This window comes from Fundulus heteroclitus, unplaced genomic scaffold, assembly GCF_011125445.2.
Source record: "Fundulus heteroclitus isolate FHET01 unplaced genomic scaffold, MU-UCD_Fhet_4.1 scaffold_39, whole genome shotgun sequence".
Classification (NCBI taxonomy): Eukaryota; Metazoa; Chordata; class Actinopteri; order Cyprinodontiformes; family Fundulidae; genus Fundulus; species Fundulus heteroclitus.
The window spans coordinates 2,909,489-2,923,765 of record NW_023396803.1 but is presented as its reverse complement, the minus strand read 5'-3'; the positions used below and the strand labels follow the sequence as shown (position 1 = coordinate 2,923,765).

At 38.8% G+C, this 14,277-nt stretch overlaps 1 protein-coding gene across 1 annotated transcript in view; it reads left to right on the top strand.

Annotated features, from left to right (window-relative positions):
• Window positions 1-9,773, top strand: part of LOC105918256 (NT-3 growth factor receptor) — an 80,962-nt gene extending 71,189 nt beyond the window's left edge. The window contains exons 14-18 of the mRNA XM_012853307.3: window positions 1,569-1,699; window positions 1,788-1,960; window positions 5,000-5,243; window positions 8,445-8,603; window positions 8,850-9,773. Of these exons, the coding sequence (XP_012708761.2) occupies window positions 1,569-1,699; window positions 1,788-1,960; window positions 5,000-5,243; window positions 8,445-8,603; window positions 8,850-9,035 (893 nt within the window). The 3' untranslated portion in view covers window positions 9,036-9,773. The remainder of the gene's footprint in view (window positions 1-1,568; window positions 1,700-1,787; window positions 1,961-4,999; window positions 5,244-8,444; window positions 8,604-8,849) is intronic.
• The last annotated feature ends 4,504 nt before the right edge of the window (window positions 9,774-14,277 follow it).

Sequence of the window (14,277 nt, the reverse complement as noted above, 5' to 3'; positions counted from 1 at the left end):
AGTGTTTTTAAGTGTATTTGCGTATTTGCCGGGGTGAGGTGGAAAACAGGAAATTTCCAGACGCTGTTCTTGCAGTTAAAAGCCGATTTATTTCTCCTTTTTTGCTTGCTTATAACGAAAGATAATACAAACGGCCAGCTGTGTGGTGACAGCATTTCCCGGCCAAGCGGTCAAAACCGATTTTCCTTTCGGGTGAAACACACAACCATACACACATCATTTCCTTTCTTATATAGACTTTGTACATATTGGCTTCTACAACTATGATTCCACTTCCTGGTCTGGACTCTGGGTTGTCAGCATTTAGGAGAACTAATAAATCCAGCCAGATTCCTAGAAAGAAGAGCTGCACCATCCAAAGTGGGATGGATGCCGTCTCTCCGGATCAGACCAGGTTTTACCCAGAAAGTTCTCCAGTTATCAATGTAGCCCACGTCGTTTTCAGGACACCACCTAGACAACCAGCGGTTGAATGATGACGTGCGGCTAAACATGTCATCACTGGTCAGATCAGGCAGGGGACCAGAGAAAATTACATTCAGTTATTAGAATTCATGCAGTCATTGAGGCTTGACTTAGGTTCAGCAAAAAAAATTAAATTAAAAATATATTAACATGTATGGTGAAAGTAAAACAATTCAAAAGTCTGTATCATTAACTGATATGATAGACTGTTGGACACTTGGAGAAATCATATTCATTTCACTTGTGATGCCTCCACCTTTGCCCTTTGGTGGATATTTTTGATGGTCTAGTTCAGGGGTCACCAACATGGTGCCCGTAGGCACCAGGTGGCCCCCAGGACCACATGTGGTGCCCTCAAGCCTGTTCGAAAATAGCATAACCCTTCATTTTAATCATACTTGTATTTACAAAGATTTAAAAGCATTAAAAACATGTTCATATTACATGAAGTTAAGGTGAGCTTTAGTTCAAAGGGTTTTGGAGGGTGGGCATTATAAACTCATTGCTTTTGCCAATACACCCTTTTTAAGACTGTTTTTTGTTAATTATTCATGTTACCAGGACATATATTGTCATTTATTGTATACTTGTGTTTCTGAAATAAAGAAATAAATAAAAAAAGGTCAATACAGGAAGCCCTTCGGATGGCACAGTACCAATGAAGTAGCTCTCAATTTCAAAAAGGTTGGCGTTGGGCTTGCTGGTGGCGCAGCAGGTAGCGCGACCCATATACGGAGGCCTTAGTCCTGGACGCGGTCGACCCGGGTTCAAATCTGACCAGCGGTCCTTTGCCGCATATCTCTCCCCCTCTTCCACCCCTCTTTCTGTCAGCCTACTTTCATTAAAAAAAAGCGAGCCACTCTGGACTGATCTGTATGTCTGGTAAATTACTTCCAACTGGCATATTTATTTTAAGCACTTTAGTGCTTGTTTATTTATTATTTTTTTGTAAATTTATAAAATCATGAACAATTCCATTTTAAAATGGCTTTAATTAAAGAGACAGCCAAATCAGGAAAATCAATCTGACATTATAAACCAATTATGTCAAAAAACAAATTTTTTAAATTCTTACTCAATTTCTTTCTATCGTTCTGTCTCAGATGTTCAACATATTAAACGTCGGGATATTATTTTGAAGAGGGAGCTTGGTGAAGGTGCCTTTGGGAAGGTCTTCCTGGCTGAATGTTACAACTTAAGCCCAACCAAGGATAAAATGCTGGTCGCTGTGAAGGTAAGACGAATGTGCTTAAGTTTAAACCTCTAAATATTCACCATCATATTCAATATTTTAAATATTTCATGTCTCCTACTGCTTCCAGACTCTAAAGGACCCAACACTTGCAGCCAGGAAGGATTTCCAGCATGAGGCAGAGCTTCTGACCAACCTCCAGCATGAGCACATAGTCAAGTTTTACGGCGTGTGTGTGGATGGAGACCCTCTTATCATGGTTTTTGAGTACATGAAACATGGAGATCTTAATAAGTTTCTCAGGTAGGTGCTACTAACTTCAAATATTCTTTACATTATATTGCAATTTCACTCAATCTCAATATCTTTAATTTTTTTGACCATGTATTTAAGTGAGAAGTAACCTCATGGTTTCCAACATGTCATTACATCACAGTTTAGCCACTAAAAAAGACAAAATCATAGCAATGTATTCTTTTTTATAATGCTGGAATGAGATGATTGAAACAGGGGTTCAAAGACCCCTGTTAAAATGCCAGGTCATTAGGGTTAGGGTAACCTTTTCAAAACTCATTCTACATTCATCCTGTACAATTCAAGTTGAAACAAGAATAGAAAAACAGAAATATAAAAAACATGGCATAAAAAATAAAAAGTTCCAGTTTTTATTTAAAAGAGCACATCCTTAGTCTAATGTTGTGTGACAGCATCAATACAATATTTATAATACAACATGTATCCTAAATGACACAGTAAAGAAAATATGAAACTATGGAGACAGAAATAGTCAAGTGTCTGACAGTAACACTGAATGATCTGCACAAAATGGTAAATGGTAAATGGTAAATGGACTGAACTTATATAGCGCTTTTCCAGTCATGTTGACCACCCAAAGCGCTGTGGGTGGTCAACCCACAAGAACGGGTTGTGAAAAAGAAGTCTTCTGTAAGCTGCATATCTGGATTTAAAGGGATCCACAATTACATGTAACAATAGACTTTATTTGAGAAATATCTATTTTAGATGTAAAAACAATACAGTAAAAATAGTGCAAGCTGTTTAAGCTTTTATAAATTTAAAGGAAATATTGATACACGGACGTTGCCATGTTGTTTACACTGCAATGCATTCTGGGTAAATGACGTATGCCATGTCCTTTAGCATTTGCTCCGTCCAATCAAATGAGTAATGCTAAATCTTTTCAGCTTGAACAGGAGCATGTTGAAATGGGTAAAAACTATAATAATAATAATAATAATAATAATAATAATAATAATAATAATAATAATACACAGATTCTTGAAACTTTGGCAAAAACATGTCCCACTAAGAAAAGTGCTAATTCTGTTGTAAATAAATGAATAAAAAGAATCAAGGTTATAATCAGGGGGTCCTTTGCACATATGCAAGGTTCTTTTAAAGTTTTTTTATTTTTATTAATTGAATGATTGTTGGTAAAAATATACCAACAAAGTCAATCAAATCAGTTAATGATACAAAGTCTTCAGGAGAGAAGTATTGAGAGCACAAATGCGGGTCCTTCAGAAGATGGGTTCTTCCAACGGCTTTCCCCATTGCGCGCTTCTTTTTTTTCATTGGGTAAAATGAAAATCAACAAGAGAGATCATATTTCTCCAATTTTAGCTTCCCTTCATTGGCTTCCTGTTAAATCAAGAATAGAATTTAAAATTCTCCTTCTAACGTATAAAGCCCTTAATAATCAAGCTCCATCATATATCAGAGCTCTGATTACCCCGTATGTTCCTAACAGAGCACTTCGCTCTCAGACTGCAGGTCTGCTGGTGGTTCCTAGAGTCTCTAAAAGTAGAATGGGAGGCAGATCCTTTAGCTATCAGGCTCCTCTCCTGTGGAACCAACTCCCAGTTTTGGTCCGTGAGGCAGACACCCCGTCTACTTTTAAGACTAATCTTAAAACTTTCCTTTGTGACAAAGCTTCTAGTCAGAGTGGCTCATGTTACTCTGAGCTACCTCTATAGTTATGCTGCTATAGGCTTAGGCTGCTGGAGGACATCAGGGTCTATTTCTCTCACTCTGCTGAATTCTCCTACTGTTCTCCAATTGGCATTGCTTGTTGTTATTTCATCTTTTTTATTCATAGTAAGTACACCTGGTCTGGCGTTCTGTTAACTGTGACATCATCCAGAGAAGACGGCTCACCCGCTACTACCATCTAATGTAGAACAGATTACTAGATCAATGTGTGCTTCTGTGCTTTTTTGTCTCTCTTGTTGTGTCTCTGCTCTGTCTTCTGTAACCCCCAGTGGGTCGAGGCAGATGACCGTTCATACTGAGCCCGGTTCTGCTGGAGGTTTTTCCTTCCCGGGTGGTTTGGGTGGTTTTTCTTTCCACTCTCCCTGTGGCTCTATGCCCTTTCATGAGGAGTGAATGCTGCTCGTCAAGACTTGTCGCAATCTACTGGGTTTCCTTAGATAGGAAACTTTTTGACCAATCTGTATAATCTGATTGAATTTGACTTTGTAAAGTGCCTTGAGATGACATGTGTCATGAATTGGCGCTATATAAATAAAATGGAATTGAATTGAAAGCGATGAAGACTCACTTCACTTTTTTTGTTGGATTTTGTTTTGAAATTACAGCCAACAGCAATATCGTGTTGCATTGTAAACTTGGGTAATGTTAACCTTCCTGTGTTAAGGCTGTAGGTCCCAGTCCTGTAGGACCTAACCGGGTCATCAATCCAAGCATACATTGCCCAGGTGAAAAAATTGCGACCTCCATGAATGAAAAACATAAGAAAGGATATACAGTTTTTTGAAGTAATTAAATTTTTTACGTATCACAAACAGCAATTTTTAAGTTAATAGGAATATGACAACATTATATTAAGCCCAACATGTTCAAGTAATCATGGGTCCCTTTAAGAGTAGGGTTGCAACAAATTATTTTTATTAGATATTTACTCTTTTCTGTCTTTGAAAATAAATAAACTGAAAAACTAGAATCTTCCTCTTTGTAAGTCCATAACATATTCACATGGTTTTTGTTCTATTTGGTTTTGGTTTGAAAACCCATAGGTATTACATGATAATGTGAATTAATCAAAAACCTAATATCACTATGGACAATTTTTTATTTGAATGTAAGAGGAATCTTTTTGTTGATTTGCTTAAAATAAATACATATTTAGAGTATCTGGGCATTTTACAAAATTTATAGATTTGTATTACCTTCTAAAAATGTTCTACAAATTCTGAGACAGTTTCTGTGAAACCAATACATTTGATCAGTGCTTCAAAAGTATTCAGTAAAGTAAGAACCAAACATACACCAGGGTATTTAAACCTGACACTGTCTTCTCAGAGCCCATGGACCAGATGCCACAATCCTGGTTGACGGGCTTCCTCTTCAGACCAACGGGGAGCTGGGTTTGTCCCAGATGCTTCACATAGCGAGTCAAATCGCAGGTGGGATGATCTACTTGGCATCCCAACACTTTGTCCACCGTGATCTTGCAACAAGAAATTGCTTGGTGGGGAATGGCCTTCTGGTGAAAATAGGAGACTTTGGCATGTCCAGAGACATTTACAGCACAGATTATTACAGGGTAAGAAACACATCTGTCTATTCACACATACCACAACTTTCTCTGTTATTTTCATTAAATAATCTAAAATAAAAGTGCCTGTAAATAAAAAATGCTGTCGTAAAGGTGTCTTGTAAAACCGACCAATTTAACATGCATAATTGAATGACAAAGTCAAAATAGTCAAGTCAAAATATGACATTATAAATTTTCATATGAAAAGAAATGTTCCAATATTGTCATTATGTGTTACCATACTGAAATCTTTAATGATACAGACACCATCTCAGAATGCCCACAGATTATAAATAACAGACAGGCACAACAAGACATAATCTTTCCAAACCTGTTGTCCATAAATGAGTTGATTGCCTTGGCCAACAAGTTTAAAGCATGCAAATAATCCTTAGCATCTAATAAGGCTAATTTTCGCAGTCAAAAGGTCAGACAGCAGTCCCTTTACAGACGACATAGATTATTGTGCAGTTGTATGAGTGTATCACAGGAATGTTCCATCATTTGATTCACTCGTGCACACAGGAAAAGACTGTGCAATAAATTTAGACTTTCAAGTTTCAGACCTGTGCAATTTGCCTGGATGTCCAAACAGACATTACCTGAGAAACTGAAGTGTGCTAATAGACATTAGCATGTGAGAGCCAGTGTAAATAACTCTCATCAAGTCAGGACGTGGAAACAGTTTGTAACATGTAACAGCCTATGAACTAGGCTGTTAGTTTATTTATTATCAGCAAGGGGCGATAGCCCTCACAGCTTTGGGAAAGATTTTATCTTTATAAAAGTTTATGAGCAGTTGAGTAAAAAGTCCAGACTGTTTCTGTTTCCTGAGAAAAAAGAGCTGTTGTTGGGCCTTCTTCACCAGGTGGAAAGCATTCACAGTCCAGAAGAGGTCAGAGGAAATTTTGATACCCTAACTTTATGCTGTCCATATGCTCTACCATGCAGAGAAGAGCATGTTCAGTCTTCCTTGACCTCCTGTAGTCCACTATAACCTCTTTATTGGTGTTTAGGATTAGGCTATTCCTGAAGCACCACTGTGTCTGATTGTGGAGCTCCTCTCTGTAGTGGGTCACATTGTTGTTGGATATGAGACCCACCAGCGTGGTGTCATCCGCGAACCTCACAACCATGTTTGTGGGGTGGATAGCAGAGCAGTTGAGTGTGAACAGGGGGGAAGAGAGCAGGGCTGAGGATACAACCCTGCTGCATGGCAGTGTTGAGGATCAGTGGTGCAGACGTGCGTTTTCATACCCTCACCACTGGGGCCTGTTAGTGAGAAAGTCACTGAACCAGGAGCAGAGTGGTGGCGCTAATACCAGGTTGTGGAGCTTCAGAGCCAGCATATCTGGGAGCACAACGTTGACAGCTGAGCTGAAGTCCACAAATAGCATTCTAACATAGGTGTTTGGATGCTGCAGATGAGATAGAGCCCCATGAAGTGCTATTGAGACAGCATCCTCTGCGTAGCGATTCCCCCTGTAGGAATCCATTCCAGGCCAATGGGGATGGCACCCTTGATGTATTTCAGGAGGATCCTCTCAAAGCACTCCATGATGACTGGGGTCAGGGCAACAAGACGGTAGTCATTGAGGCAAGTGATGGTTGTTGTTTTTTTGGGCAGAGGTACAATGATGGAGGATTTCAGCCAGGCAGGGACCATAGAGAGCTGCAGGAAGAGGTTGAATATGTCCAGAAAAAGTCCTGCAAGTTGTTCAGGATATGATTTTAGCCCCAGACCTGAGACCATGTCTGAACCTGCAGCCTTGTTGATGTTGACTTTCTTTAAGGTGGAGGTCTTGGTGCTGATGTAGTATAAGAGGCTGATGCTACGCCTCTGTCTGCGAAAGATGCTCAGGCCTCTGCTGCTTGGAGAGTTAAAGCATGAAATGGTGTTTAAGAGAGCTGGGTTGCTGCTGAACAGCTCGCCACTGTGCTTATAGTCCATGATGGTCCTGATGCCTCTCCACTGTTATGTGGGTTGTTGCTGTTGAAATGTTCCTCAATGTGCTGCATGTACCTGTGCTTTGCCTTCTTGATGTGCTGTAGGCCAGTCTGTCTCCTGATCTGAATGCTGGGACTGCATTGTGCTATGTACCCATGGTTTCTGGTTAAGAAACATTCTTATTGTCTTTAAGGGTAGGACAGCACCAGTGCAAAGTCAATATAGACAGCACAGATGATGTAACAGTTAACCGTAAGGGGGTGATACAAGCACAGGTCTTCATACAGTGATGCCTTTACACAAAATAAGCACAAATATGAATGTATTCATTTAAGCAGTTGAACTTTACAGTTAATATGAACGAGCCAATAAATTCTCCAGCTACACTAAACTGCTAACTTCACTACTGAATGGACTAAATAATAACTTAGAGTAAAATGGAAAAATTGATACATTATTTCCTGGTGAACATACTGAAAAATTAGCAATTCTGAGACCAGAAATTTAGGAATAAATTGGCAAAGAAATTGATCTAACAATCACCACCACCACCATCACCCATCCCCTCCCCTTCTGGCCAGTTTCTTCCTAGGCACTGCAAACATTTTCTTGAAATGAATGCATTCGTCCGTGATAATCTGCCAAAATGATTTGCATATTTGCAAAGGATAAATACACAGCAGAACTGCACCACTTTTTAAAAGGAAAATGTCTGGTGAAGAAGTAAGAACTCATAACTTTATAATGTTAGTAAGAGAACATTTTGATCCGCTGGTCGTGCTCGTCGGCATGTTGCTTACACGCTGCACTGCTCTGACGGTGGCATTTTATGAGGAGGGATGATATGCCCTGAGTGGCAGCTGTTCACATGGACATACATGCACATAGGGCTGGCTCAGCTTTGTAAGTAGGAGAACGGCACAGAGAGATTATGTGTGCCGTCATACCATATTACATCTAAAAAGATATCTTTAGTTCTTCACATCACTATTTTTTAGTTCTTTCTATCTAAAATAATGAAACTTAGCTTATTACGGTCCATCTTTCTTTTACTTTATTTTTTTCAAAGTGAGTTTAAGAAGAGGAATTTCAAGTCTGGCTTAGGCCAATGATTGAAAACCAGTAAATGCATGGCATAATGTGTAGCCAAGCTACACGATTATTATTACTTTTGAGCTTAGCTTTGAGTTCTGAAAATACCTAAAAACAACAATATTCTTCAGGTTCATATTTTGACCCAATGCCTCTTTCTTATTTAGGTTGGAGGTCATACCATGCTTCCTATTCGTTGGATGCCCCCAGAGAGCATCATGTACAGGAAATTCACCACAGAGAGTGATGTGTGGAGCTTTGGAGTTATTCTGTGGGAGATCTTCACATATGGCAAACAGCCATGGTTTCAGCTAGCCAACAATGAGGTACAGCCTATGTATTTATATTGGATACGGTATAATATAAAATGGTTAATCTATTCAACCCTTTTTAGATTTATAATTAATTGTCAGATACATCAAGATTTTTATTTTAACATGTCCAATTAGTGTTCATGAGTGCATGTACTCAAGTAATCTCAGAGGGGTACACTTCTGAAAATTCATAATGGCCTTTATGTTTGGCTTTTTGCATTTGTTGTATTTTTAACCAAAGTTTTTGTTCCTTTTCAGGTTATTGAATGCATTACTCAGGGCAGGGTATTAGAGCGCCCAAGAACCTGTCCAAAGGAAGTCTATGATATCATGCTGGGCTGCTGGCAAAGGGAGCCACAACAGCGCCTCATTATTAAGGAGATTCAAAAGAAGCTTTTGGCGCTGATGAAATCCACACCTGTGTATCTGGATATATTAGGATAAGAACAGATACCAATGTGAAGAAATCAGATGCACTGGGACAGAACTCTTGCACAATCAAGCCATCATGTGCAATGGGATAGAGAATCAAATCTACACTACATCTGCTTTATTTATTGGAAGCAATGGAAAGAAGTAACTTAAATGGGGTGGGAATTTAGTGAACCAAAAAGAACTTGAAAACACTGACTCATAACATAGATCTTGTAGATTTTTTTTACATAAATTGAAAAAGTAAGGCTCATTCAGAACTATGAATTCTGTCAAACTGGAGGTAAGCCTGTGAATATTGTCCTAGTCCAAATTTTTATCTTTTCGTATAAATTGATCAGCTCACACCATATAGATCATTGCAGCACTGCTTTTCAGTTCTGACCTACAGTAGTAATTTTTGTAGTTTGCTGGTATGTGAGCTATGTAATCATAAATGTTAACGTGTGACCAATTTTTGTTGTATTTCGTCCACAATATTCAAGTATTTTGTCATTTCATATACATGTCATAAAAAGACTACATGCATTAAAATAAAACAAGGTTCCTCTTCAGTCTGGTGGTTGCATAGGTTCACAAAGGCTAGCTGCATTGTTGGCTGAAGAATTAAGTTTTTACCTTCATGTAATGATTCATCGATGCCAGGAAGGTAGCCAGCATGTCTGCAGGTTAAGGGTGATGTCTCATAAGAAAATGTCTTTTTGAATCTCCCCATAAAAAGTTTGCCAATAAAGAAAGGTGAGACCCTGGTATAATTCAATGTTTTATGTTCATAACACAAAAGTCAACACTGAACAAAGATAGAGCGGTGTGCAACTTTAAATGGCTGACCGCATGCCTGAGAACAAAGGTTTGTGTGTGACTTACACTTGGTTGTCAATTAAGCCCATTGACCAAGGAAGCTCCTAGCAAGGAGGGATGCACTGACATCATTACATCACTGTTCTGGCTCTCAGTACATATTCGCACAGACTTCTCTAAGCAGTGTCAGTCATGGGTCCAAAAGAAAAAAGAAAAAAAACAACTAGCCATTGATAATAGCTATGCTTTTTTATTCCTTACCTTTTTTTCTTCTTGTTATGATGCGGTCGGCTCCGGTTACTCAAAAACATGCAGGGTTTCCGCAGGGCATTAAAAGTCATTAAATACATTTTTTTTAAATTAAGGCCTTAATTGGCAATAAAAGTCATTACATGTGATTATCTGTGGCATTAAAAATGCCTTTTTTTTCTAAAAAAAAAATGCGGTCATAAAAACAGTTTCTTCAGATATATTATCAGATATAACTAATTCCGCGTGTTTGCGCTGAACTGCTTCCGGTTGATCGTAAAGCCGTATGTTTTTACAATGTTGGGGAAGAAGCTCGAGGCGGAGAAAGAGCTAGAGAATGGGAAACTGCAAATTTCAAAAAAGTGGATGGAAAACGAGGAATTCGGGACATGGCTGCAGCCTGTCAACGGTAAAGATGACGAAGGATTTGCCGTGTTTGTAAAAAAAATAATTAAGCTGCACAATGGGTGTCAATGCTTCACGATCTCACATGAAGTCAGACAGTGTAGTCCAGGGTGTACGCGGGTATACGGCGTATCGCCACTTATTATTCAGTCAGAATTACGTATAGCCACTTCTGCAGCGATATCTGTGTCTTTTGTTTGAGCGCGCAGTGAGACAGGTATTCAGCGTTTAAACGCCACGTGCGCGCTCAACTCTGATAAACTCTTCTCAACCCACTATGCTGTGACCTGCTGCTTCCACGCTCAACATCAGCTGTGCGCGGCTCGCTGCTGGATTCTGTCTGTGTGCTCGTGACTTCAAAAACTCCACCTCACCGGCCAATCACAGACAGGTTTCTTTCCATCCAATCAGAGCAGGGCTTGCAAATTCTGCAATTTTCAGATGGATTAAATGAAAATGCTGCAGCTTTTGGCAGAAATTACTAAACATAACAGTGGGATTGAAGAAAAAACATTATGAAAAAACAACCAAGAAACAGTTGAATATTTTAGCCTAAAATATTTAGTCTAAAATAATTCCTTGAGTTACTAAGTGAGGTGTGAAAAATCTTTTTGTCTCTTTTCTTTCCAGCTTTTGGGTAAAGATGCAAAAGTTTCTTGTGATCATATTTCATCATCATTGTCATCATTATTTAAAGAGCACTTTAACACAAGGTAAAACAAAATAACATCTAATAAAATGACTTGGGTAAAGACTCAACAATTAAAAAAAACAAAACAACAATAACAATAAGCTGTTTAAATCCTTAAAAATAAACAGAAGATATTTTAACTGAACTCTAAGAAAAACAGGTAATCAGTGAAGGGAAGCCAGGATCGGGTAATATGCTTTATTTTATATTTTTCCATTAAAAGGTGTACAGCAGCGTTTGAACCAGCTGCACACGTCTGAGTAAGGACTGACCGATTCAGAGATAAAGAGAATTACACTAATCCAGCCATGATGAATGAAGGCTTGGAGTAGGGTTTCCATATTTTTGCCTTTAAAGAATAGGTTAGAATAGGTATAATATATATATATATATATATATATATATATATATATATATATATATATATATATATATATATATATATATATATATATATATATGGGTATTTGTTGATGCCATTAAAATTCTATGAGCATTAAAAGAGCATTGAAAAGCATTAAATTAGGGTTAATCATTCCTGTATAAACCCTGACAGATATCTAATTTTTTTTCTGTAAACAATGTGCCACTGTGTGACCCTAACCCTTTAATTAGTAGTGCAACCAAGCTTTCTAGGTTTGTTACTGGCACTGCAAGAAGTGGAAGGAGACTGGCTCAGCGGGACCCTTTATTTTTTTCCAAAACTTGCTTCCGTACAAAAGGTTGCTTACTGTCTTGCTACCCTATGGCTCTCCTTGCAGGATTTGTAACCAGTATGTAGAAAATAGGAAAAACTTTCTACACAGCAATAATGAAACTGGTTTTTATTTATGCTTTTCAATTCAAAAATAGAGCACATTAAGAATCAACACTATTGATATTATTGATGTTACAACATTAACTAACCCAAAACGTCATGACTTATTTCACGTTTATAAAAAGAGTCTGATGACAGAGAGGAAAAGGGATCTCCACTTCAAACTGTGTTCCAGCCTTCCAGCAGTGTTGCCAGGTCTGCTTATTGTCAGCGAGTTTGGGCTTGTTCATTTATACTGTTAACAAGGTACACTGTGCTGGTTGGTGGTTTCTCTCTCAATATCTGGCAACGCGAGTGGCTTCCTGACATGCACCATTTTTTCTAAAGGCAGCTGCCTGGGCACAGAGGGATAGAATATTCTTCTCAAAAGCTTCCACTGCTGTGTAAAACTTAGAGTTTAATTCAATTCAATTTCAATTCAATTTTATTTATATAGCGCCAAATCATGAAACATGTCATCTCAAGGCACTTTACAAAGTCAAGTTCAATCATATTATACAGATTGGGTCAGATTATACAGATTGGTCAAAAATGTCCTATATAAGGAAACCAGTTGATTGCATCAAAGTCCCGACAAGCAGCATTCACTCCTGGGGAACCGTAGAGCCACAGGAAGAGTCATCTGCATTGTACATGGCTTTGCTGCAATCCCTCATACTGAGCAAGCATGAAGCGACAGTGGGAAGAAAAACCACCCATTAACGGGAAGGAAAAACCTCCGTCAGAACCGGGCTCAGTATGAACGGTCATCTGCCTCGACCCACCGGGGTTACAGAAGACAGAACAGAGACACAACAAGAGAAACAAAAAAAGCACAGAAGCACACATTGATCCAGTAATCTGTTCTACATTAGATGGTAGTAGCGGGTGAGCCGTCTTCTCTGGATGATGTCACAGTTAACAGAACGCCAGACCAGGTGTACCTACTATGAAGAGAAAAGAGAGAGAGCAAAAAGTTAAAGCAGAAATGACAACACATAATGCATAATTGAAGAACAGTAGAACTCAATAGAGTGAGAAAATTAGATCCTGATATACTCCAGTAGCCTAAGCCTATAGCAGTAAAACTATAAAGGTAGCTGAGAGTAACATGAGCCACTAGTTATAATTTTTGTCAAAAAGAAAAGTTTTAAGCCTAGTCTTAAAAGTAGACAGGGTGTCTGCCTCACGGACCAAAACTGGGAGTTGGTTCCACAGGAGAGGAGCCTGAGTCATTTATCCTGAGCTGAAGCAGTTATCCCCTCAAACATGCAACACTGTGCATGTTCATCATGTGCCGTGTGTGCGCGCAGCACCTTCTGTCTGAAGACGTGTGACACAGACTTAGTGACAGCCGGTGATTATCAGTAAGTAGCTGGGGTTAACTTCCTGTATTTCCTTATTTATCATAAGTTTAACGGTTGCAAAACTGATATATTTGTTTGCAGAATTTTAGTGTGCGAAGCTAACTTTTTGGTTAGACGTGCCCACCATTGGCAACTATCATGAACTTGGTGACCAAGTGAAAGATTTCCTCCTTTTCCAAACCAGAGGCCAGCTGTTTGTGCAGCAGGCAGTCTTGTTAGAATAGAATAAAATAGCTTTATGTTGTCATACACTAGGGCATGATGGAAATATAGATCATTCACTGAACAGTACATTTAAAAAAAAATAAACACTTACCACATAAATAATAAAATCGAACATAAATAGAAACTGTAAGTTAAAAAATATAATTCAAATAAAATGGAGATTACTCGTAGCTAGAAAAAAATTGCACATGACCAGCAGATTTACAAAAGTGACATTGCATTACGTATGGTTGGATTGAGAAGTCCATGTGTTATTTTGACTTCAGAAGCCTGACTGACCATGAGTAGAAACTGTTACTGAGTCTACTGAACATAGCCCCATTGAAAGATTTGAGGGTACACACAAAAACCCTGCTGCACAATGTTTTGCACACAACTCACCATGTACAAAAATTAATGTTGTGTAAAAGTGTAGTAATCCACGCAAAATTGAATCAGTTGTTAAAATGTGCGACAACAACCCAAACCTTTTCAATCAACAAAGCACAAAAACTCAATTCTGTCATGATTTGTTGAGATTAACCCGAAAACAAACACACACAGAGCTCGTTTTGAGAGTTTATTGCAGATGAGTTGGGGAGGTAGAAAACCAGAGTCTGTTACTGGGCTGAGCAGATGGAAGCTGAGTGCAGGAGCAGGCTGACGGGAGGAAGCTGGAGGACCGTGGGTGAGCCTAGGGGCGGAACCCAAAGCAGCAGATGAGCTTCGGGATGGGACCCG